General features: G+C 45.2%; 1 protein-coding gene across 1 annotated transcript in view; it reads left to right on the forward strand.

Moving 5' to 3' along the window:
* Positions 1 to 26,449, forward strand: part of TPR (translocated promoter region, nuclear basket protein) — a 190,365-nt gene that overhangs the window by 66,523 nt on the left and 97,393 nt on the right. Inside the window, 8 exon segments of the mRNA XM_044300517.1 lie at positions 687 to 778; positions 11,984 to 12,181; positions 12,259 to 12,366; positions 14,776 to 15,002; positions 20,420 to 20,583; positions 21,060 to 21,136; positions 21,138 to 21,188; positions 24,139 to 24,287. Of these exon segments, the coding sequence (XP_044156452.1) occupies positions 687 to 778; positions 11,984 to 12,181; positions 12,259 to 12,366; positions 14,776 to 15,002; positions 20,420 to 20,583; positions 21,060 to 21,136; positions 21,138 to 21,188; positions 24,139 to 24,287 (1,066 nt within the window).

The raw sequence follows: 26,449 nt of genomic DNA on the forward strand, positions 1-26,449 counted from the left end.
GCTTGGGAAGTTTGTTGGAGGTGATGGGTTCCCTTTTAAAGAGGACCTTTCACTACAATAAAAAATCTAAACTAAGCATACAGACATGGAGAGCGGCGCGCAGGGATCTCCCTGCACTTATGATTATCCCCGGGTGCCCGCTCCATTCTCCCGGTATAGGCTCCGGTATCTTCAGATTTTTGGCTCAACTGGGAGGAGCCAAATAAAAAACTCTCAGGCTATGATCTGAGCGCTTTGATTGGCCAGCACTCCAGCCTGGGAGAGGAGGATGCCAGCAGGCTCCTCCCAGTTGAGCCAAAAATCTGAAGATACCGGGAGAATGGAGCTGCGCCCGGGGATAATAGTAAGTGCAGGGAGATCCCTGGGCGCCGCTCTCCATGTCTATGCATAGTTTAGATTTTTTTTATTGTAGTGAAAGGTCCTCTTTAAGTTAAAAAAAATAAATAAATATATATATTGATCCTCTAAGCTTTATACGAGTGGACTTCCTCCGATGCTTGGATATCACACTGAATTGGGAGGAGTGTCCACCCTTTTATTCTGCAGGTTTTCTGTCTGTGGGGGCTGATCATATCTCGTGGGGCTGTCATGGGTTCTGGAAAATCCAATTACCAGTGAGTAATCATTTTTTGACGACCAATATTAATGTCAAGAATTGCCTTATTTCTTTATTTCTTTCTCTTCAGGTGTTATGTTGACTGAAGAGGAATTAACTGCTATGTCCCCAACAGCTGCTGCTGTGGCAAAAGTTGTGAAGCCAGGCATGAAATTGACAGAGGTACTGTTACCACCTTGTTGTCTTGACTGTGTAAATAAAGCAATGGTGTCATATTTCTCTTATGTACTTTATAATTTAGCTCTAATAGCATGCACTGCCTGGGCAGTTCATGGTGTGCCCTGTGCCAACGAATAGCAGAAAAAGTCTAAGGCATATTGGTACACCATAGACTTTTTTTCCAGGGTGCATGTGCCCACAAAGGGGGCTCAGAGTGCCGCCTCTGGCACCCTTGCCATAGGTTCACCACAACTGCACTAGAGCTTCGATGTAGGCAATCATCTTGGCAATCTCATTCATAAATTGGACTTTCAACTATTTAGCATATAATTAGTTATGCAGATTCTTGTCATGTAACTGCATTCTTACTGTTCTAAAATCCTACATTTTTATTTTTATTAGTATTTTGTAAATCCACCTTTGGCTTTCAACCCTGCCTGAATCCTTCTGGGCATGCTCTTGATCAGATTCATGCATGTCTCAACCAAGATCTGTTCCCAGGTCTCTTCTACACGTTTCCAGTGTTGCTGCATACTTGTCGACTCCCTTGGGTACGAATACAGCTTTTTCTTCAACGCTACCCACACGTGTTCGATTGGGTTGAGGTCTGAGGACTGTGTGGGCCAATCCCAGCACCTCTAATTCATTGTCATTGAACCACTTCTTTACCAGTCTCTATATATGCTTTGGTCCATTGTCTGCTATATCGGCCTTTTCCTGGCGCCTCCCCAACGGCACTCAACAGGAGTTGGACATGAAACAACACGGAAGCTCAAGTTTAAAAGGCCTCCTCTCCTTACCTAAGTCAGTGTTGTTTCCTGTCCCCAGTTCGCGCGGAAGCTCCTCCTGATGTGTTCCGGGAACTTATCGTTGGTGCACGGTCTGGTCTCTTCTCCAGTCTCTGGGAGGGCCGTGCACGGGAAAGGGGGCCTCGGGGACACGTTGCCTCCCTTCTATATCCTCCAGCTTAAGTCCTTCCTTGGAAGGCAGCCCCGGGCTCTAATCGATTAGTCCTTGCTCCGGCTTCAGGGAGAAATCTAGAGGTGTGCTTTAGGCGGAGACTCCCCGTGTCTGGGCTGGGAAAAACGTACTATTGGCTAAAGCGGCAGCGCATGCGTAATTACAGCGTCACGTGCGCCGTGACGACACGCCTAATGCCAGCATTTCAAACAAAACCGGGAAGGCGTTTTTCCCCCGTGGTGTGTCCGGCTCTGATGTTGGTTCCTATTGATTTGGATGCTGACCGCAAGTCAATCGATCCAGCCTCAGTCGCCCTTAGCCCGGTAAGCCTCCTCTCTGTCTGGGTTATACACTTTCACCCTGGGTGCCTGGTGCTGGAGGAATCTCTTATATTAAAAAACTATTGCCATTAACCCCTTCCTGTGGTTACTCTTGGGGCAGAGAGACCTCTATTGCCAAGGCACCAGGGACTGAATCAAACCGCCAAAAATGTGTAATTTGCCAGAAATCTTTTGTCTCTAAGGGCAAAAAATCATTATGTACAAAGTGTACTGAGAAAATTGTCAGAAGAATCCCCCTCTATTCTCTATGCGTAATATTAAAGAAGTGAATGTAGCAGTGGAATCCCGGCTGCCGCCTTAATCTCCCCAGGCCTCTACTTCCCATAGATCTCTTGCCTCCTGTAATGTGTCGGAGTTAGACGTGGGAGAAATTACCTCCATTGACAATTCTGACTCCTCAGAAGACTAGTCGGGAAGGCCGTTATTTCTCCCAGAGGACACCCAGCGTCTCTTGAAAACTATAAGAGCCACTATGAACCTGGAAGATACCAAAGAAAGCGTTTCCTTACAGGACCTGATGTTCCAGGGTCTGGGGGAAAGGAAGGCGAGTATTTCCAGTCCACAATAATATAAAATCACTCATCCAGAGAGTGGAAGGACCCTGAAAAGCGTGTGCCTATTTCAGGTTCGTTTAAAAGAAAATACTCTTTTGCAGTGTCTGATTCCAGCCTTTGGGACAAAACCCCAAAAATTGATGGACCAGTGGCTCGAATTTCAAAGAAGTCCTCACTCCTGTTTGAAGACATGGGTCTACTCCAGGACCCGATGGATAAGAAATGAGAGCCTGCTAAGAGCCTGGGAGACTAATACAGCCATGTTCAGGCCTAGTATTTCAGCTACTTGTACCGCAAAATCCTTATCTGTGTGGTTATCTCAACTAGAAGATCATTTGGCGGCAGGTACTCCCAGAGAAGAGATCCTAGCATCCCTACCTGTACTTAAACAAGCCTCAAATTTCCTAGCGGATGCCTTAGCTGACTTGGTAAAGCTTTCTGCAAGATTCGCAGCTATATCGAATGTCACCCGCAGAGCTGTATGGCTGCGATCCTGGTCAGGTGATGAAAGTTAAAAAAAAAATCGCCTCTGCTCGATCCCTTGCGAGGGGGATAGACTTTTTGGCTAAATCTTGGACGACATATTAGAAAAAGCGTCTGATAAGAAAGGTTTACCATCGGAGCCAAAATATCTTCACCAGAGACGGTCCTTTTGTTCCCAAAACAAATCCAGAGGGTACCAGAAAAGGAGAGAATCCTCAGGAAGATGGCAGGCTTCAAGAGGTAGAGGCAAGGAGTTCCTTTTCAATCCAGATAAATCATCCAAATCCTCCCAATGATGCCAAAGGTCAGGTGGGGGCAAGACTGAAAAATTTCACTCCAAATTGGGGAAAAAATCGGAACCTCTCCTTGGATACTTGCTTCCATTCAAGAAGGTTTCAAGCTAGAATTTGATTCTTACCCACCACATTTCGTTATAAACATTCCACTACCCAGAAAAGAACTGTCTGGAATCCAAAATGAGCCTGATCCAAAAATAAGTCTTGCTTCCTGTTCTGGAGCACCAACATCAACAGGGATTTTATTCCCCAGTATTTTTGGCCCAGAAACCAGGAGGTTCTTTCAGGCTAATCTTTAACCTGAAAAATCTAAACAGATCCTTGACCTACAAGAGGTTCAAGGTGGAAACAATCAGATCGACAGAATTTCCTGCCTCAGTTTTCTTACATGGTAACAATGGACTTGCAAGATGCCTATCATGCGCCCATATCCAGAGAGCATCAGAAATTCCTCAGTCTTTTTAAGTGACCACCTCACTTCCAGTTTTAGGCTCTCCCTTTTGGCCTAGCATCGGCCCCAAGAATTTTTACGAAAGTATCGCAGAGGTAACAGCTCATCTGCATCTACAAGTTATCCTTATTGTCCCATACCTGGACGATTATTTAATTGCAGAAGACAGTCTCATCTCCCATCCAAGTTTAGTTCAAACTACCTTCTCAGATCTGGGATAGGTAATACATTTTAAAAATTCAGATTTTGCTCCTTCTCAGCGAAAATTTGTATTTATTTTTTGGTCCTCCACGACTCCTGCTCATTAATGTCCTTTCTCTCCGAAGAACAGACAACCCTGTATCAAAATAAGTTGTTTCTGAGACTTAAGACCCGCGACCATCACGAATGTCATGACTTTATTGGGATAGCTAACAGCAACAATTCCCGTAGTCAGGTGGGCACAAAGCCACACCAGAATTCTACAGGCTTTTCTACTGGATACATGGGATGGCGACAAAGGTACCTTAGACGAGAGTCGTTATTCCACCTCAAGTGAAGTACTCTCTGGCCTGGTGTAAGGTAAAGAAGAATCTACAACTGGGAGTCTTTTGGCGTCAGGAAGATCAGCTTGTGGTTACTACAGACGCCAGCAGTCGAGGCTGGTGAGGTAATACCCAACACTTGGTGGATCAGGGCATCTGGCACCATTCCATGTCAGACGCCTCTTCAAATTTAAGAGAACTCACAGCGGTTCACAAGGTCCTTCTAGCACCCCAAGCAAAAAGGCCCTGGCATCAGTAACAAGAAAAATATTTCTGTGGGCAGAGAGCCATCTGCTTTTTCTTACGGTGGTTCACCTAAAAGGGAGCAACAATTTAATAGCAGACTACCTCAGCAGGCAAACTCTGAAGGATGGTGAATAGTCCTTTTAAACACCAAGGTATTTCATCAAATCACTGAGAAATGTGGCATGCGTATCATGGACCTGTTCGCAAACAAAGACAACCGAAAAGTGGCATGGTTCTGTTCCGTATCTCCTCAGACCATCCGGATATCTTAGACGCTCCATCTTGCACTCAGGGACTCCTGTAAGCATTTCCTCCCTTCAGCCTGATTCCGAAGACCTTGATGAAGGTGGCAGAAGAGAAAGGCACAAATAGATTGCTCCCTACTGGCCCAGAAGGGCATGGTTTTCGCTGTTTCTATCGTCTGGGATATCCTGGACTCTTCCTGTAAGTCCAGGTCTGTTACATCAAGGCCCGGTCCCTCATCCAGAGGTCGCTCATCTGAGATTGACAGCCTGGAAATTGAGTGGCTAAGTCTGAAGAAGAAAGGACTCTCTGACACTAATATCCACCTTTATTGAAAAGCAGGAAGAAAATAACCTAGAATATACCTCAGGGCTTGGACGGCCTTTTTACTATTTGTGGGTTATGAAGTTCACCAGGAAGCCTTAGAAAATATCCCAAAAATACTAGATTTTCTACAGTCGGGCCTGGAGAAAGGTCTCAAGCCTTCCACTCTTAAGGTCCAGTTAACGGCTATAGGGGTCTTCTTGAATACTAAATTATCATAGCACCCCTTAATCAAAGTTTTATCAAAGGGGCAATCAGAGGGGCCCTTCCATCCATACTTCTGTCCCTCCCTGGGACTTAAATTTAGTCCTCTCGGTCCTGATGAATCCTCCTTTCGAGCCCATTGAGGAAATCTCCCTGAAACTTCTAACTCTGAAGACTACCTTCCTTCTCGCCATCACTACAGCCAGAAGAATTGGGGAAATCCAGGCTCTCATGCCATTCTCCTTATCTACAGATTTGACGATCGCATCATATTGAAGCACTGCCCGTCCTTTCTCCTGAAGGCGGTATCTAGTTTTCACTGTAACCTAGAAATTACCTTGCCATCATTTTGTGCCAAAAGTTTCATAACTTAGGCCACCGCCTTACATCTATCTAAAATATTCTGATAAGTTCAGGAATTCTGACAATCTCCTTGTCCAGTTCCAAGGGCCTAATAAAGGTAAAGCAGCCAGTAAAGCTTCAATTGCCAGATGGATCAGGGACACTATCGCCTTATGTTATGCTCGGCGTAATCAAGATCCTCCCAGCAGGCCTTAAAGCCCATTCGGCAAGAGCTGTGTCCGTTTCTTGGGCTGAATCTGCCTCAGTCTCTATTAACCAGATCTGTAGAGCAGCAGCGTGGGCAAATCCGATGACTTTTTTCAAACATTGTAAATTGGATGTCGTCCATAACCAGGACCTCTTTTGGACACAGAATCCTTTCTGCAGTGGTTCTCACCACCCCTAAGTTTAAATCCTCCTGTTGAGTGCCGTTGGGGAGGCACGGGGAAAAGTGTTAATTACTCTTACTGGTAATTTGGATTTTCCAATGGCCTCTCTAACGGCACTGGGATTTCCCTCCCGTATGCAAAACTTTTTTTCTGTAGTATCTTTGTGGTTTTGTATATGAATCAATTAGGGAGGCTATTGGAAAATCCAATTACCGGCAAGAGTAATTCACTATTTGCATACCCACATTATTGGCATAATGGTTGAGGACACATTCATTTCAATGGGTCTGCAAAAAATGCAGACAGCACACTGTGTGCTGTCCGCACGGTATGTCCGTTCCGTAGCCCTGTAAAAAAAAAATATAGAGCATGTCCTATTCTTGTCCGTTTTGCAGACAAGGATAGGCATTGTTACAATGGATCCGCAAAAAAATGGATGCAATACGGATACCAAAAGGATGTCATCCGTATTTTTTGCACACTGCAAAACTCATATGGTTGTGTGAATGTAGCCTTAGCCCCATTTTCACTTCTTTCTTCCTGACCCATTTTCCCCCATGGGAGCCCAGTCTATTATTTTTCGTCTCATCGCATTCTGGCAATTTTCTTGTCTGAGATACTGCTATCGATGCGCTGGATGATACTGTTTCTCTTTATGAACTCTTCATGGCTGGTCCTGGATTCGAACCAGTGACCTTTCACTAGGGAACCAACCTAATAACACACTGAGCCATTAGGGAATGTGAGAACAGGTTGTAATTTGTAGTATACAAGAATAAAAAGATTGTTCTACCACAATGAGCAAAACGGTAATGATGCAGTTGCATGACAAGAATCTGCATAACTAATCATATGCTAAACAGTTGCAAGTCCAATTTATGCATGAGGTTGTCTATAAAATGATGGTAGTGTAGTGTTCGTTCTACATTTCCAAGCATTAAATTTTGTTCTCTCCTTTTTGGACCACATTTCTGTCTGCTTAATTCAACTTGTATTCTACAATATGTAGCAGACAATGACCCTTGGGTAAATTACATTTTAATTTCTGGCCACTATACCCTGAAAAATAACAGAAAATGAAGCATAACCTGCTCAGAAAAGTATGTCCTTCATGGAAAGCAGTTAAACAGATTCTGCTGACACTGAAGTGTCTCCTTTGTCATCCGTGTCATTGGGGACACAGCAAAGACCTTGGGTATAGCTGCTGCTACTAGGAGGCAGACACCAGCAAAAAGTGTTACTGTATTTTTTGCTTTATAAGACGCACCCCAGGTTTAAGAGGATGAAAAGAAGAAAAAAATATCATACCTCACATCAGATCCTCAGATCAGAGGAGCCCCATAAATACCGGAAGCGTGAGTATTACAAGTGCCTGCAGCGATTTACTCTCTATTCCCGGCACCTAAAGCATACTATTTGCACAGCCAGCCACCCCCACACTTTTAGGGGGGGAAAAGTGCGTCGTATAAAGCGAAAAAAAAGGAATGTCTATCAAAAGCCATACCCCTCCTGCAAGCATTGAGCTAATCAGTTTTAGATTAGTTCTGTAGGAGGCAAGCATCTGCTCTGCAGGTCTTGATTTTTAGAAACAAAGTTGGGCTCAGGGTTGAATTATCCCCCAGTTACCCACCTGGCAGCAAAGCAGTAGGTCTCCTAACATCCACAGTAGCAAGGACAGAACAAAAAGTGGCACGGAGGACCACCAAAATCCACAGTCTGCCGGCCTTGGTCCTTCTCTACGTGTTTCACTGGTTCCCCCCCCAAGAAAGGGAGAGACTTGGGAGAGGAGACAGAAGGACCCTGCTGTAGCCGAGGCTAGACATGGCCTCATCCTTCAGGCACAGCCCAGTCTTTTCTGGAGCTTTGCCGTGGCACCACAGGCTGCAGCAAGCCCAGGAACGGGAGGTACACCAACTTTCTGGAGTATAGCCTACCTCTCACACGTGGCCTCCAGTCCCACCATCTTGCACCTGCATTCCCTAGCCCTGACTGCAACCTCTGTAGCCTCATCTCACCCATATCTTCTGTCCCGGCACCTCACTTCTGGTCATCTGGCCGTGGTGATCTCCTTAGCGCCTTCTAGGCCTGAACCCTGTTGGGGAACCCCACCACCGCATTCCCTTTTGGTCAGAAGTTATTTCGGTCAGCCTTGCTCCTACAAAAGGCCCCCGGCTTTCAGGCCTGCTAGGCAGTGCCTTCTGGGCCTTTTTGGTGGACAGGCCTTGTGTCTCCTGGGTGTGAAATTCTCGTGGTACCTACTAGGGTTGTCATAACAACATTTTTATTCAATTTCGATACCGTAAAGTATGGTGATGCTTAATACCACGCGAAAAAAATAAAACGACAAAAAAGCTGTGTGCATTTTATGGAACGTCTGTCCCCTAATTGAACAGTCCTATCCTTCTTCTTTTTTTTTTTTTTTTTTTGGGGAGGGGGGGCGTGGCAATATGTTTGTTCGTTTGTATATGTGAAATTGCAAATCCCGGTACAAAAGTATCGATTGGGTACCGATAATGCGATACCCGGTGCAACCCTAGTACCCTAATGTCTTTACCTCTCAACAGGTGGTCTAAGGGCACTACCACTGGACACTGACTACTATCACACTATCTTTTTATTTGGGTAGTCTTTTTGTGTCGTTGAGCGCCGCCATGGTGACTTCTGCCTTCCCAGGCTGTAACCTCACAACATAAATTTTCTCTTGTGTCTGGAGTCCCTGTGAGACAAATGCACGGCTATGTTAGTTGTTGTCATTGACGCCTTCAACAGGTGGAGCATCTGCACTGGTTGGCAGCTTTCTCATTCTTAAGTGGAGTATTGATTTGCTCTGGCTCTGAGGTTTTGTTATGCTGCCTCTTGATACCTTTGCTGAGGAGTCCAATCACTCCAAGGCATCGATCTTGATGGCAACTTCCCTCACCTGTACAGGTATTTGCAATAACTTGGTATACTGTGGCTGATGGGGCAGCTTCTGGTGTGTACTGGTACTGATTTCTTTAACTGGCACAACCTACTAGTTTCCTTGGCACTTGTCTAGTGCATTGTCCCTTTAACAGGTTGGGCATTGGCGCCAATGGCTGCTGTGATATCAGCATAGCCTCTTAGGACTTTGAGTAATTGCATGGCTCACATATGGGAATAGTCTGCTTTGCTCACCTCACCAGACGGAGTGGTATACTGTGTTTTGTCACCGCTAATGGTTGATGGGTTGTTTGCCCTTAGCAACAAATAAAGATATTGGAGCTCTGGGTGTTTCTTCAAGCTCTGACGCTGCACTCGATCTGCCCAGTCAGGATTCAATCCAACTGCAACCATTGGGGCCTACCTAAATTGCCAAAAGGGAACTGGCAACCAAGCTGCAACGGAAGAATCTGCAAAGGTCTTCCTTGGGTGGAGGAAAAACAATTTCAGCTCTGTCAGCAGTCTGCATCCTGTGAGTGGACAACTGGATAGTGGACTTTCTGAGCAGGAAATGCGTGGACCCTAGAGAATTGTCCCTCCATCTTGACTATTTTTTTATATATTTTTTTTTACAAAGTCTGCAACAAGTGGGGGACACTGGACAACTAGGTACCATGCTTCGTGACCTGATCCAGACCCCCAGGTGGTGGTGACCGATGCCCTGGGGGTTCCCTGGCCCAAGTTCATACTCCTGTACATATTTCTCCGCTGCTGCTACTACTCATTCCTTGTTCCAGATTGGTGCAGAGGATTGTGGCACGTTGATCTGGTGACTCTGCTAGCTATCAGTCACTGGATCTGGATGTTGATCAGCGAGGCTTCTCGTTACAAGAGCACTGCACCACCCCTTCAGGTGATGGCTCATTCCACCAGAGTATTTGCGCCTCTTAGCGGAGTGCTTGTAGGAGGGGTATAGCTAGTGGGAGGAGTTAACCGTTTTAGCTTGGTGTTTGCCTCCTAGTGGCAGCAGCTATACCCAAGGTCTTTGCTCTGCCTCCCATTGAATGAGAAAGGGATTTTAGTGAGGAAAAAATTTAATCCAATTTTCTCCCTGTCTCTCCATCTTTGGCTGCAGACCTACTGTGCACCAGTATGAGCTTACGGGCAGACAGTAAGTTTGTGAAGGGGCATTGCTTAAATCTACGTTCACTTCAATTGATATCTAATGCCGCATGAAAGAGGTGAAAGCTGCAAAACTTCAGCTTCTTCCAAAACCGTGAGGGATTTCTCACTTTGTCTAGACAAATGACATTCATCCTTATTGGAGACCTGGATTATAAGTCTTGTGGCACTGTACACATTGTCCATATATTTTGTTACCCTTACATAGTGCAAGTAACCCATTGTTCCCAGGACCATGGACGGCAAATCTTCCTAGGTATGGCACTATTTAAAAGCAAGGAGAGAGATTTATATTGGTAGCTTTAGAATTCTGCAGGTTATAATTCCACATGGTTTTGCTTTTCTAGCACCATGAAAGGATAATCTGCCAAGTTATAGCACTATTTGGGAGTAAGGATAATGGGCCGCATAATTTATTTTACTCACTTATAGTATGCTGATTTTAGAGTGTTTCTGCCTAAAAATTGGCTCCAAAAACACGTCAGAACCTCAGCGTCCTATTCGTCTCAGTGCTTTATATATTTTTTTTCTCGCACGTGGAATAAAGAAGCAGCGTACCCTATCATGGGGCAAAATCAGTGCGGAATCTCCCACTGAAATGATTGGGAAGCATAAAAAATTACTCCATGCGTTTTTTGGTCACAGCTCTTCAAATACACCTGTAAATACAGCTTTGCATTGAACGCCCATTGGTTAAAGCATGAAAAGGAATGCAGTTTTTTCTTTTCATTTCAAATTGTGTTTTTGAAAATCAGCCGTGTGAACTGGCCTATATAGCTCCTATGTATTCCACAGTGCTTTACAGGCATTATAATTAGCCAGTGTGTCACCACATGCTACCCAGCTTTCCAAAGCTGCTGAATCTGCACAATTTGAGGGGTTAACTGCCGCTGATTGCAGCTCCCTGTTATAGAGGCCGGGTGCTGGCTATGTGATTCTGCTGCCGACACCCGCCTCCTGTATCTGTATTAAACGTTAATTATCTTCATTGGCGCAGTGGCCATGGCCCCTCCACTCCTCCGCCTATCTCTCCTCTCATTGGTGGCAGCGGCACAGGGGGGAGGGAGAGACTGCTTCCTTCTCCCCTGTGCTGCTGAGGGACCATGACGCGCACAGCGCTCGTCATGTTCTGTGATACTAGCTGCACAGTAGCGGAGCCCAGTATCAGTAAAAGGCAAATCCCGGTATCAAATCGATACCCTATCGATACTTTGTACCAGTATTAATAATACCTAGTGCAACCCTAGTAGGCTGATGGCTGTAGGCTATCCGAGCATGCTGGGAGTTGTAGTTTGGCAACAGCTGGAGGGCCGCAGGTTGGGCATCCCTGATCTAGGTGGATGTTCCAGTAGAAGACCAGCCTGCTGGAGTTCATTGTACTCGACATAGCTGGAAACATCCAGCGCACTACCATGCCACATGGACTATAGTGGAATCTGGCTGGTTTCCGGTGCTTGCATGGACTGTTCGGAAAGTTCTTGCCCTTTCTACTAGATCTTTCCACATCTACCACAAGTTTTTTAAATGTGAAAATCTTCTTTGCAGAAACTGCATTGAATCTTTGTGAAAACCCTACTCTTCTCATGCATCTGTGCACCATGTACCTATTCTACTGATCACAAGGTGTGAGGAGTCTCCAGATCTTCCATCCTTTGTGTATTATTTGGCTATGGTTTTAGATTATATTGGCTGTATGTTTGTCTTTGAATCTTATTGCACTGGTTTCAGCATTCTTCATAAATTCAGTATAAAATGTGTTTTTCTGCAGCTGTATAATGCATACATGGAAACTCAAGATCAATTGTTAATAGAGAAGCAAGAAAATAAAAGAATTACAAAGTACTTGGATGACATAGTGAAGGAGGTGGAAGCTAAGGCACCCATTCTGAAACGTCAGCGAGAAGAGTATGAGCGTATGCAGAAAACGGTGGCAAATCTATCTGCTAAGCTTGAACAAGCTATGAAGGTATTTATTTATTTTTTCACTTCACATTGTCCAGTTTTCTCCCGACTTAGAATTTTGCTAATTTCATTTACTTGTAGGAAATTCAGCGTCTGCAAAATGAAACGGATAAGGCAAACAAACTTTCCTCAGTGCTGGAAAAAGAAAACCAGAGGCTGGAGTTGCAAGTGAAAGATCTTTCCCAACAGGTACTATAGTTTGGTTGCTATGGGCAACTAAGCCGTTCTACTTTACATCAGTTTGATAAATGAACCCCTTTGTCTTTTCTTCAACCAATCAGATTCCATCTTTCATTTTGGATAGCTTATTTGGAAAATTAAAGGTGGAGTCTGATTGGTTGCCATGGGCCACTAAGCCAGTGCTACTTTACAACAGTTTGATACATGACCCCCAAAATTCTCAGACCTGGTTGTTCCCGAGGAAGGCCAAAATACCTATGGCAGGATTGCCATTTATCTTACAGAAGACCTGTAACCTCATGACATGCCTTTTAATTAGGGATCGACCGATTATGTGTTTTGCTGATATTCAGGATTTTGAACGTTATCGGCATCTATTTTGCCCATATTCCGATAACATATGGGGAACACAGATCGCGCTGCTGACGGCGCTCTCAGTGTTCCCTCAGCAGCACAGGGGAGAAGGAAGTAGTGTCTCACTCCCCCTGTGCTGCTGCTGCCACTGCCACCAATAACAGCGAGGAGGGGAGGGGCTGTGGCCACTGCGCCCCCAATGAAGATACCTCTCTCATTAATTCATATACAGGAGACGGGAGCTGGCTGCAGAAACACATAACCGGCTACCACTCATAGAGGTTGGGAGCCGGCTATGTGATTCTGCAGCCAGCTCCCGCCTCCTGTATATGAATTAATGAGTTATCTTCATTGGTGGCGCAGTGTGCCCCCCCAAACCCCAGTATTAATCATTGGTGGCGCAGTGCGATTCCCCCACCCAAGCCCCCCAGTATTAATCATTGGTGGCAGTGGCCACAGGGTCCCCTCTCCCCTCCTCCTCACTGACAGTTCTGATCGGAGCACCAGCAGTGTAATGCTGGGGCTCCGAACTGTTACCATGGCAGCCAGGATGCTATTGAAGCCCTAGCTGCCATGGGCGTCTCCCTTGCTGCTGTGTGCACAGAGCATCAGGGATGACTGTGTGAGGTCCTATTCACCCTGATGGAGATCTATCGGGGTGAATAACAAGGGTTCTAGTCCCTAAGGGGGGTAATAGTTTATGTATATATGTGTGTATGTATATGTGTATATATATGTGTGTGTGTGTGTGTGTGTGTGTGTGTGTGTGTGTGTGTGTATATATATCTCAAAAAACCTACACATTAACAATAAACATTCATTTTCAGCAGATTTGTGTAGGAAATTTTTTTTTCTTCAAAAATGAAAATTCACAGAATATCGGTATAAATTATCGGCTATCGGCCTGAAACTTCAGATTATCGGTATTGGCCCTAAATAATCTATATCGGTCGATGCCTACTTTTAATACCTACTTGCATTTAAAGATCTGGATTTTTTGATTGTGCTGTGTCCTATTGCTACACTATTGTCAATCATTAGCTGCTATGTCGCCCTGTGACATTCCGTTTGTCATGCAACATGTTGCCATATAGTCCCAGCTTATCGCGGACCCACAAAAAACACTGATACAAACCATGTGTGTTCTGCATTTTACTGGTCTGCATATCCCACCCTACGTTAAATAACTTCTCTTCTAAATGGGCAGTAATACTAGACTGTGGAACAGAACTACGGTTATGGACAGCACACGTTGTGCTTATAGGACCTTAGGCCTCATGCACATGACTGTTTTTCGAGACCGCTCTGGTGCGGACCCATTCACTTCAATGTGCTGTCCCCATCCGTTGCTCCGTTCTGAGGCCACGCAAAAAATAGTATGTCCTATTGTCTGTTTTGCGGACAAGAATAGGCATTTCTATAATGGGTCTTCCGTTCCGCAAACTGCCGAAGGCACATAGGCTTCTGTTTTTTGCGGGCCGCCAAAAATGGCACGTACATGTGCATGAGGCCTTGCTCTACTTCCCTCCCTACTTTGGGATGTACTAATGGTGCATGTAGCGGTAATTTTAGCAGTTTCTACCTCAGAACTCAATAGGCCAGAGCAAAGAGCTGCTCTGAAGAGTGGCTCATGCCTGGGGGATTCCCTTGTTCAGTGCAATTGAAATATGTGGCTGCTGACGATATCAGCTGGTTGTTGGTAGTTTCTGGAGCCGAACTCTAAAATCTTAGAGTGGAGGAAACATGATTTATTTTTATTTTTTTATTATATTTTGTAGTTATATTAATTCCATTCGTCATAAGTTAATCTCTAGTCATTTTTTATTCAGATTTCATTTTTGCTAATAAAACTTTTGATCAGGCATTTGTAAGTTTGAACAACTAATACAACTTTTACTCAATTTAACAGGAGTATGGTAAGGTTAGTTAGTTTTAGGTAGAAAGGTAGAATTGTCAGATGATTTTCGTTACTTTTATATTTTCTGCCACATTGTCTATGTCTGACCTTTTTATCTTAGATTTTTCTTTTTCTTGAGTAATAACATTTGATCTTTATCTTTATAGATTAAAGTTTTGTTAATTGAACTGGAGGAGGCCCGAGGAAACCATGTTCACAGAGATGACGATGTCAGCTCTGCTAATATCAGCAGCTCTTCTGAAGTAATAACGCAGCATTTAGTCACTTTCCGAAACATTGATGAACTTCAGGAGCAGAACCAGAAACTCCTGGTTGCATTGAGAGAGCTTGGGGAAGCTAAGGAAAAAGAAGAGCAAGAAGCTACTGCCGCACAGTAAGCAATCTGATTAACTTAAGCGTAATGTTGTTGGGTTGTTTTTGGTAAAATATAAGCTGCTTTCTAGCACTCGGCCTGTTCTAGCCGAATGAGCAGATGACGTGCAACCATATTGCATCAAAGTTGATCATTAAAAGCCAAACTTGGTTAATACTTAAAGGGTTGGCCAATTTCTGGTTATTGTTGACCAAAGTGCATACAAGATGATTATATAGCACTTACTAATATAGCCTTTGTTGAAATTTTGCACCATTTTCTATATTCCATAAGGTACACAAACAGGAACATTTGATCAAGTCCTATGCGCCACCATTGTGGCTTAAAGTACAGTGTGTGTGCACCATGATTTGTGACTTTTTGAGCTTTTCTGCACTTTTCAGAAGTGCAGATGAAAAGGGGCGTGGCTTATCAAAAGGGCCATGTATTTGTGTCACTGCTGCATTTACTGTAACTTTTGCCAGAATATGGGGAAAGTTGTAGCTGAAGTCTACGCCCATTTCCTTGGGGGACACAGGAAACCTTGGGTATAGCTCAACTCCCTAGGAGGTGTGACACTAAGTAAAAACTGTTAAGCCCCTCCTCCAGCAGCTATACCCTCAGCCTGGAGAGAGACTGCGAGTTTTTGCTTAGTGTCCAAGGAGGCAAGACACTCCGTGCTTTGCAGGCCTGTTTTTTTTTCTCAATTTTAAATTTTAGATTTTTTTAATTTTACTTTTCATAGGGACAACAGAGACTCCTGGACCTCTGTTTCTTCCGGGGTCGAGCTGCGCCAGTGCCGGTCATCCACACTGCTGCCTCCCCCATAGAAGACAAGGAGGACCAGGGCAGCCCAGCTCCCCTGCATCCCGCCAGCGTAAGGGTCGCCCACATGTCAAGCCCCTCTCTAGCTTCCTGCCACTGCAGTGCCAGCAGCTAAGGGGGTGACCCTGCTGAAATGGACAGAGGGTGAAGACTTCAGGATGTATCAGTATCTCATTTACAGGCCGCAAACTGCCCCTCCCCCTTCTTCCCTTCTCTATATTGGAATCGCGCACACGACCGGAGCATTGGTGGGGGGGGCTTCGCTTCCCGCTCCGTCTCATTCACCTCAAGAGTCTGGCCACCACTGCTGTCGCTTTCTTCTCTGCTGCAGTGACGTTTCGGATCTCTTCTGCCACTGCTGCCTGCTCCTTCTGCTGTCGCACTGCCCTGAGGTCTTCGGTCTGGTTGGACTGTTAACCCCTTCCTCTTCCAGCGTCGCTCACTCTGTTCCTCTGTATCGCTCTCCCATTCCACCCTGGGACCTTAATGTTGTGCTCTCGGCGCTCCAGTCCTCCCCCGTTGAGCCGTTAAGGAGGATCTCTCTTCACCTTTTGTCCTGCAAGGTCATATTCCTTGTGGCCATCACGTCTCTACGACGGGTGTCTGAATTGGCGGCGCTTTCCTGTACTGGGCACTTTTTGGTCTTCCACCAGGATAAGGCTGTTCTCCGTCCGGTTCCTTCCTCCCTCCCGAAGGTGGTCTCTGCCTTTCACCTCAATGAGGACATTGTCCTCCCTTCCCTTTTGTTAGTCTCCTTCTCACCCTCGAATGGGAGCTTCACTGCCTGGGTGTCTTTAGGGCCCTGGAGGTCACCAGACACTTTCGGCACACGGACTCTTTGTGGTTCCGGAAGGTCCGCGCAAGGGGTTGGCGGCGTCCAGGCTGTCTATTGCTTGCTTCATCAAGATGGCTATTGTCGAGGCTTACCGCCCCAAGGGCAAGGAGATGCCTTTTGGTGTTACTGCTCATTCTACCAGAGCGGTAGGTGCCTCTTGGGTTGAGAGGCATCGGGCTTCGGCTGAACAACTGTGCAAGGCGCCACCTGGTCTTCCTTGCACACCTTCACCAAGTTCTACAGGGTGAACACCTAGGCATCGACGGATGCTACATTGGGCCGCCTGGTCTTGCAGGCAGCTGTTTCTTGATACCGCCGGTGGTTTCGCCTTGGGCTGTAGTCCCTCCCCTCTTGGCCTGCTCTCGAACATCGCAAGGTTTCCTGTGTCCCCCCCAAGGAAATGATAACTTGAGGCGAGAAAACGAGATTTTTGTATAACTTGCCAGTAAAATCTTTTTCTGCTCTGGTTTACCGTTACAGTTTAGTTGCCCCTGTCAGGTTGTTAACTTTTTTTTTTTTTTTTTTTTTCACTACTTGGACACGCAACTGGTAGTCTCTCTCGCCAGGCTCAGGGTATAGCTGCTGGAGGAGGGGCTTAACAGTTTTCACATAGTGTCATGCCTCCTAGAGAGTTGAGCTATACCCAAGGTTTCCGGTGTCCCCTAAGGAAGAGCGAGAAAGATTTTACTGGTAAGTTATACAAAATTCAAATTTTTCCTACGTGAGTCCCATTCTCAGCTATAATTATTTTATGTCTCTCTTCCTTGCCCTCATGCAGCATCATCAGCCACACAGGGAGTCCTTTGCTTCTGCCTTGTTCCATATCAGGGGGCAGAGTCCAATAGGGTCTCCCCTCATAGGTCCCGCTCATCCTCTGCATCCTGGTTCCCCCTTCAGTGCTAGTCCCATCCTGGGAGGAAAAGGGGGGTTCCCGAGACCCGGAAACACAACAAACCGCAGGTCTGAATTGACCAGCGGTTTGCTGAGATCGCCAATATGGGGCTGGTCAGAGGACCCCCTTCGGCATTGTTAGAGTGCCTGCTGAATGATTTCAGCGGGCACTCTGTTCTGATCACCACCCGCCGCGCAGCAGTGATTGGAAATGCACAGGGCGTACAGGTATGCCCTGTTTCCTTAAGAAGTTAAAACTGTGTGAGGTATAGCCAAACTCTGCTATAAAACTGAGGTTGTGGAAGACCTTTTCATGTCACAGATCATGTACCATCAGGGGATACCTCTGGGCTGAGGATCAATCAGTATCATAATAAGGATAGTACTGTCCCTGAATGATTGCTCTCCTCTTGTCACTCACTCCTGGGCCCTTTTCTCATCCCGTTTAGGGTTATGTGTATTGTTCGGCCAGTTAGGTCATTTTAAGGATACCAATAAAATTAAAAAGAAATATTAAGGATATCAATAAAATCTATTATTTTAGGGTTCTTTAGTTTATTTTCAAGGTGTTTTTTCTAATTTAATAGCACTCATCTATCTACTGATCATCTGAACACTGTTTGCCTTGCTTTAACTTGTTCCCTCTCTACCCTGGCCTTCACATAGTGTTTGCCACGGTCAGGCTATGTTTTTGGTCTGGATCAATGTAGAGTTTATCCTTGCCTGGGTCCTCTTACTGGTTGGGTTCCTTTGCTTCCAGGCCTTATGGAATTGCCTTCTTTTTGCCGAGGGATGGTCCACGGGGTCTACCTTTTAGTTTATCTCCAAGGATTTTTTTTTCCTTTGTTCAGGGCTGCTCCTGTCCTTATTCCCAGGCATTTTGTCTTCTGCTAGGTTCCCTCATGGTCCAATTTTTCTTGTTGGATCTGTCCTGTTATAGATCCTCCTCCTGGAGCATCCTATATGTAGAGCGCTAGGTCATTACCAAATTACCAACAGACACCTCCTGGTCGGGATGCTTTCCTGTTTCTTCAGGGGGACCCCTGGTTCTTCCAGATCCTTCCTCTGGCTCTCTAGTGTTCACTTGTTCAACTCTGTTCTTGCGTAGGACATCTAGCCCTGCTACCTATCCTCTAGCTTTTTTTTTTTTTTTTTTTTTTTTTTTTTTCTCTTTCTCCCCACCTTGGGTGGAGCTGGGTGTTTTCCTTTGTCCCTTTCTTGCATATGGCCTTTTTTCCCAGGCACTTGTCCTTGGGATCCTGCCGGTCTCCCACCATTTTTTTTTTTCTTTGAACTCCTTCCTGGTCCTGGAGCCTCTTGGCACACTTCCTTAGTTTTTGATCTACCATTTCATGCTATAACCTCTCCTGGTCCTGTTGCGTCACATGGTTCTCCTGCACCTGTGCACCCAACTTTTTGCCTGAGATTTCCTTCCCACCCTTGGTGACTGCTTTGGGATGTGCCATGGTGCTGTCCCCAATGACGTTAACGAGAAAATTGGCTTGTACTTATCGTAAAATCAGTTTTTCATTCAATTTGTGGGGGACACAGATCCCACCCTTTGTTTTCATTTCTCTTTCTTTCACCAGGCTGCTGCTCTTCCTTCCCCGGTCCAGGACATGTTGGTTCTTTGCTTTTTGTTTCTCTCTCCTACTGTTATTGGTACATATTAGCCTAGTGTCTGTGGAGAGGGTATAGCCCACCTTTTTTGGGCATATACCCATGGTGCTATTTTCCCCAGTGAATTGAACGAGAAAGGGATTTTACGGCAAGTACAAAAATCCAATCATCTCCCCCATAGTCTGTTGTACTGTCCACACAGAGGTATTGTCCATAAAATAGCTGCTGATGGTGGGTCATGTGACGCAAAAAAATACATTAATTACCTAATAAAATTACCGAAAATGGTGCAAAAAGTCTATTATCTTGTATACAAATTGGTCAACAATAACCAGAACGTGGCCAACCCCTTTAAGTGATAATTTGATTCATAAGGGAAATATTTAGGCCTATAACTAAATTTAGAAAGGTCATGGCAGGTCTCTGCAATAGGTTAGTAAAATGTACTTCCTGATGTTTAAAAAAAACAAAAAACACAATCTTGTGTCATCAAAATGTGACATCGCTAAGTAATACCACCACTAGCTGAGTGGTTGACAGCGCTCTAGTATAGCTGGAGGTAGTTGGTGGAGCTTAGCTTTATGGGAAAACATTCAGTAGGACTTGTAATTCACACGTTTGAGGACTTGTCACCTTTCCTGTCTTGCTTGTTTTAGTAACTACTTGCAATCCCCATGTAGTAATCATAAGATCACTTTACTGTTGTCATTTCTTTATTATTCCTTCAAAAAGTTCTGAATGAGTTTTAGTAATTTGCAATAAAGGTCCAAATGGTTACCAGTTGGGAGGATTTCCCTGCACAGTCAGTGTCTGACTGTGCAGCTCCCCCACCCCCACAACTGGTAATTCCCATCTGGGTCATCATTGTAAACTACTGGCAATTCTTTCTTCTAGCAGGAATAATAAAGGATTGGCACAACATAGTTATAAGAAATTATGAATTGCATAGAGAATGCAACTAGTTACTAAACTGACATGTCAGGAGAGTTGACCGGTCCTTTGAGTTTAGTTGGACGGTGGCAGTCTTATCAGTGGTGGCATTCATAGTAGAAGTGTGTATACATGTCAGTCACTGGTAACGGAGGAGGAGGAACAGAGGTTTAAACGTGTAAATTACAAGTTTTACTGAACCTTTTCCCAAATCTGAGTGATCTCTGCCTTTACCAATACTTTGAAAATAGTTTTTCTTATAAATATACAGCTCCTGTTTCTTTTCTGTAGGCGGTTCTGTTCCTCATTGGATAATGCTTTGTTACCCTTTTGCTAGACTTTCAGATTTGAGACGTGAGCTTGAAATGGCCCTTTCTGAATTGGAGCAGCTTCGTGAGAACCGCCAACATCAGATGCACATGGTGGAGTCTATTGCACGTCAGCGAGACATGTATCGTATACTATTGGCGCAGACGACTGGAGTCACAATGCCTGCATCAGGTAAAACATTGCTGTGGGGGGGTGCTTGTAAACCATTGAGCTTCTGCATGAATTGCCATTAAAACGGCTCTGTCATCAAGATATGCTGCCTTGTTTACGAGAGACATAACGGAATGACTGCTCTGCTGGGGCGTTAGTCCAAACTCCTCAAATGATATTTTGTAGTTACTGTGAAGGACATGTTGAGCAGAAGTTATGAGTCCACTGTATTGGCGTTTGCTGCTCCTCTTCTGTGATTGGGGTCTGCTGATATATTCCCCTGGCACGCATTTGCATCTAGCCGCCCCTTCCATTTCATGGAGGCTCTTTAAGGCATGGGCGTCCCAGTGGTAGCACCCCCCCTGTTCTGAGTTATCACTTACCCTGCAGATGGAGATCATTTTGTTATAACTGGTATATCCTTTTAAGCATTGCATTCTGCAGGGCATGGCAATTTCCAGAATGCAACAAAAACTCTCTTAACATTTTGTATTCAGATGAAGCATCTATGACGTCAACCCCAAGAAAATCCCCTGGAGCATCTCAACATGCTTCCACTCCAGCTCCTGCCAGTTTTGGTCTCTGAATCTGTTGAAGCTACTGAAGCTAAAGCTGCACTTAAACAGGTGAGGATACTGTTGTGTTAATGGATGGGGGTGAAAGCTTCATACTTTGAAGTTATCTACCTACTTTATGTGAAGTAAGGGAGGAGATGCATTGTTTAATGTCTGCCAAGCCTTTGCCCTTTGTTCAGGTGCTAGGGACTAGATGAACATTTTATTACCCCCTTCCCATCTGTACCAGTGTATTTAGGAAGTAGCTATTCTGACTGACATTCAACTGTGCATTCAAGGTGTTGTGTCTTTAAGTGTTCCTGCATAGTAAGACCACTTAATGTTATATCGCATATATATTCTTATTCTTATTATAGCCAAATTTGCCACCCTAACTCCTCCCACAGTTATTACACTACATAGACAAAAATTTACCAAAACGTGCAGATTGTTCCCGATCGGATTGCTATTACTTTGTGGAACGTTTCGCCGAATGGTTCACGGAATATCGTGGTTCTTGTGGCGAAAGTTGTCCCATAGGAATGAATGGCAAAGCTAGAGTGGGAGCTGGCAAAAGCTGAAAAATCAGGACATGATTTCTAAACTGCCACCACTGCCTCATTTTCAGGCCACCTACACAAATCTTATATCAAAACGTTCAGCTAGCCCTGCTGCCACTAAAAATGTCCACGGCTAAGCAATCCACGTTTTTCCCATTGACTTTGACAGGGAAAATTTTCAAATCGCTCCCAGTCACACAGATTTTAAACTAAAGTCACCAAATTTGGGTCACTTAGTCATGGGGTCAACGCGCAATTTGTTAGAACATTTCGGAGACCCGAAAATGTGGGCGGGGCCACACAGAACCAATCAAATTCTCCCCATTGACTACAATTAGACGTTCAAATTGCTACTCCTCCCACAGATTTAGGAGTATTAATACCGAACTTTGCACTCTTGGTCGGCACATAACCGAGTATCTTGCTTGTGCTTTGTTAACCGATCCCACCCTCCGGGCCCCTGGGGCGGGCCCCCGAAAACCTTTTTTTTTCCTCCCATAGAGTTTTATTGGAAAAATGCAAACGTTTGTCACTCATACAGGTTCGGAGTGAAACTCACCAAACTTGGGTCACTTAGTCATGGGGTAAACCTGAAAATTTCTGTCACATTTTGGGGACATTAAAAAGTGGGCGGAGCTACAAACAACCAATCAGATTTTCCCTATTGACTTCAATGAGAATTTTAAATTGCTGCCATTTCAACATTTTTAATGGCAGGGTTGTTAAACTTAATATATTCGGTTAATAGGTGACTAGAATTCAAATGTTTTAAAGTGGGCGGAGTCTACAACGGCCAATCAAATTTCAGCTATATGTTTTAATGGGAAAATTTAAAACTGCCACTGCTCTTAGACTGTTAATGGCAGGATCCCCAAACTTGGTACAGTTAGACAATTTAGGATTAGAATTCATAAAAGTGGGCGGGGCCAAAAACAACCAATCAGATTTCTTTGATTTCAATGGGAAAATTGAAAAATGCTGCCATGATTGATGTCAGGGGCTTCAAATCTCAGAAATCAGGTCATAGATTACTTCGGCTTCAAAAATTTAAAAAGTGGGCGGATCCAACAACGACAAATCAGATTTTTCCTATTGACTTCAATGAGAAACCTTTAAATTGCTATCATTCTCACAATATTAAAGCCAGAATACCCAAACTTGGCACCGTAGGTCAATGGATGACTGGGGTCAAAAATGTATAAAAAGTGGGCGGGGTCTACAACGGCCAATCAAATTTCAGTCATTTTGTTTAAATGGGAAAAAATCAAACTGCTGCTGCTCTTAGACTGTTAATGGCAGGGTTCTGAAACTTGGCACAGTTGGTCACTGGAGGACTGTGCCAATGTATATCTCATTTTGGGGATGCTAAAAAGTGGGCGGAGCCACAAACAACAAATCAGATTTTCCCTATTGACTTCAATAAGAAACCTTTTAAACAGCTGTCATTCTCACAGTATTTAAGCCACAGCACCCAAACTCGGCAGGGTGGGTCAATGTGAGACAAAGGTCAACATTTATAAGTGGGCGGAGTCTACAACAGCCAATCAATTTCAGCCATGTGTTTAAATGGGAAAAATTCAAACTGCCGCTGCTCTTAGACTTTGATTGGCACAGTCTTCAAACTTGGCGCAGTTGGTCACTGGAGGAATGGGATTAAAATTCAAAAAAGTGGGTGGAGCCACCAACAGCCAATCAGATTTCAAGCCAACATCTTGTGGTTTCTTAAACGCCCACTCCAGTTGTAAGCTACTGGTGGAGGCAAGAACACTTCACACAATTTCCCCAGAAATTGTACCTTTTCTAGTTATAGAATGGAATAGTTGACTGCGAAATTGTACCTTTTCTAGTTATAGAATGGAATAGTTGACTGCTTGGGCTGCGTCCACATCTCCATTAATGATATTCCAGTAGAGTACTGGAAATACTGCATCCGGAATAGTGGGCATTCATGCAGGAAACTAGACTGATCCCATTATAGTGAATAGGGATCCGGTGGTGCCAAGCTATGCCTGATACAATAATTCCGGTAGTTTGCTTCTGTCAGAACAGACTAGGAGAATACTGGAAACCAGATGTAGCTTCAATTAATAAGGCAAGGTGGCAAAATCCTGCAATAATTACACAACTCAATGAACTCAAGAACAAAGGTTCTTTTCATTCAAAGGGCTTGTCTCTGCTCGGCTGGATGAAGAAAGGCAGCGCTCCTGTTTCTGAACTGTTTACCTGCTCGCCATCAGGGTGGCTGCAGATAGCTTTGTCCCATTCACTTCAATGGCATGGAGTGTAACTACAACTTCTGTTCACATCCTGACTGCCCGGAGGATCCCCACCGATCTGATATTGATGGCCTATTCTCAGGATAGGTCATCAGTATAGAAAACGGACAACCTTCTATAGCAAGATATCGTTGGCGGTGTTTTGATGTAACATTAATTATTTTTATTTATTTTTTAACCCTACAGCTAAAAGAAATGTTTGAACATTATCGTAAAGAAAAAGCAGAAAATGACAGAATGCTCAATGAACAGAATGAGAAACTACAGGAGCAAGTTACTGAACTACGATCTCAGAGCACAAAAATTTCCACTCAGCTTGAATTTGCTTCAAAACGGTATGTTTGACGCATTAGTCGTAATCATAGTGCTAAATGCAGCTATTCAAGCCTCATTTGCAATGGCACTGATCCATTAAAGTGTAACTGTCATGTTTTCATCCCAAAAATGCATTTTAGCATATGTTACTGCTGCAGCAGCATTATGCATAAAGCAATCTTTAGTTTCTTCACATACCACTGGTTTCCTTGAGCTTTCCCCTTGGTTACGGCTGTTTTGAATCCTACAATATGAGGATCTTCTCAAGATTGCTCCTCTGCCAGTCCTGAGGCCAACACTGCCTTCCCTCGCTAAACATGCATACTTGCTTAAAGTGGTATTCCCATCTTAATGATCACTGTTTAAATCTGTTAATGATTTAAGTGATAATTTTTCTAAATATATTTAATTAACTAATTCTCACCCCTTAGAAGAAAATGAACATATACTTACCTGACTGTTGTCTCCAGTCTACCCTGGTTACGGCCACCGCTCTTCTCAGGAACCGCGGTGGCCGTATTGCGGCCCGCATGCGGTGGGTCCGCAATACACGGGGCACCGACCGTGCTTTCCGGGTTGAGAATGGAACGGAATGCATTTCTCGCTCGTATCGTTGGGGGACACAGAAGACCATTGGGTATAGCTGCTGCCACTAGGAGACGACACTAAGCAAAAAAAGTTGGCTCCTCCTCTCAACTATACCCCTCCTGCAGACACTGAGCTAATCAGTGATGGTCTATGGTCTGCCAAAGTTTTTTTCCTTGTTTTATTTTTCCGGTTCGGGCTGCAGGTGGGCTCTCACCACCTGTTTTTCCCACACTTGAGGGGGGGACACCAGCGGGTCCTCAAGCCTGCTGCTTGTTCCCCCACCTCTGGTAGACAAGGAGGGACAGTGGAGCTGAAATCCGCTGTTACCCTCCAGCTACAGTGCACCTTGGCTACTACTTCTGGAAGTCCCCCCCCCCCCCCCCCTCTGTTACCGGTGTAGCCGCCCTCCCCAAGGGGCAGCACAGTGAGGAAGGTGACACTGCTGGAATCAGGGTGGGCAGAAACTGTCTGGGCAAGTATGGTCCCACCTCCGGTCCCCAGCCCCATCCACAGCCTGCGAGCCAGTTCCTGCAGTCGCATGTTTACTTGGGCAGCTGCTGATTTTCTAATCTGGGCATCAGTATGCCCGCTCCCGGCCTCCTTGTTCCCAAGTGCACTCTGCTTCCTCCCTACATAGCCGCCCCAACCGTAAGTTCTTTCGGTCGGCCCCATCAGTACTCGAGGCCCCGGCTCTGCAGCCTACTAGGCTGCATCTCCTAGCATGTTTCGGGGCCTTTATCTGTGTTTCACACCCATGCCTTTGCCCCACCAGCTGCCCAATAAGCTCCGCCCCTGCTTCTGCTTAACCCCTTCCTTGCCTCAGTACTACTGTGCTGAGGAAAGTGCTTACTGGGCTGTCTGCTGAGGCTTACAGTACTGGTCATTAGTACAGACTGATGTGGGTTCAGTTCCCCTAGCTCTGTTTTGTTCGAATTGAGCTGTATGGTAGGGTAAGAAAACTATATATTTCTCGTACTTTTTTCCATTGGGGGACACAGACCATGGGTATAGTTTGGAGAGCTCCTTCTCGGGCTATACCCCCAGGCTCCACCATGAGGAACTCGGTTTTTGCTTAGTGTCTGGTGAAGGAGGATGACACTTTAGTGATGCTACTCCGGTTTGTTATTTTCTTTCCAGATGGGGACACAGGTCGGCATTGCGCTTTCCTGGTCCCCCATGGAGTGCCCGCTGCCGTCTGTTCGACGCTGCCTCCATTTTCCCCCAAAGAAAAGTGGATCCGGGCTCGACCTGTTAGCTCCAGCATCCCACCAGCTCCTGGGTCACCTGCTGCTGCCCTCCATCCAGAGCACTGTACTCTGGTGAGTCTGTCTGAAGTGGTGAGTCCTGCTGGTACACTGGTACAGAACAGAGGGAGAAGACTGCAGGAGCAAATAAGTATGGCTCCCCCCTCAGCCTGGTGGGGCCTGGCTGATCAACTTCCTGATATCTGGGGAATGGATGGGCTGCCTGAGGGAGCTGGGAGATGTGTTTTTGTTCTAAGGGGGCCCCTGGAGGCACTATACCACGATTCTCTGCGAGTCTCTTAGACACTGCATTTTCTCTGCTACCGCCGGTGCCTGAAACTCCGGCCCTG

Source organism: Bufo gargarizans, chromosome 7, assembly GCF_014858855.1.
Source record: "Bufo gargarizans isolate SCDJY-AF-19 chromosome 7, ASM1485885v1, whole genome shotgun sequence".
Taxonomy (NCBI): Eukaryota; Metazoa; Chordata; class Amphibia; order Anura; family Bufonidae; genus Bufo; species Bufo gargarizans.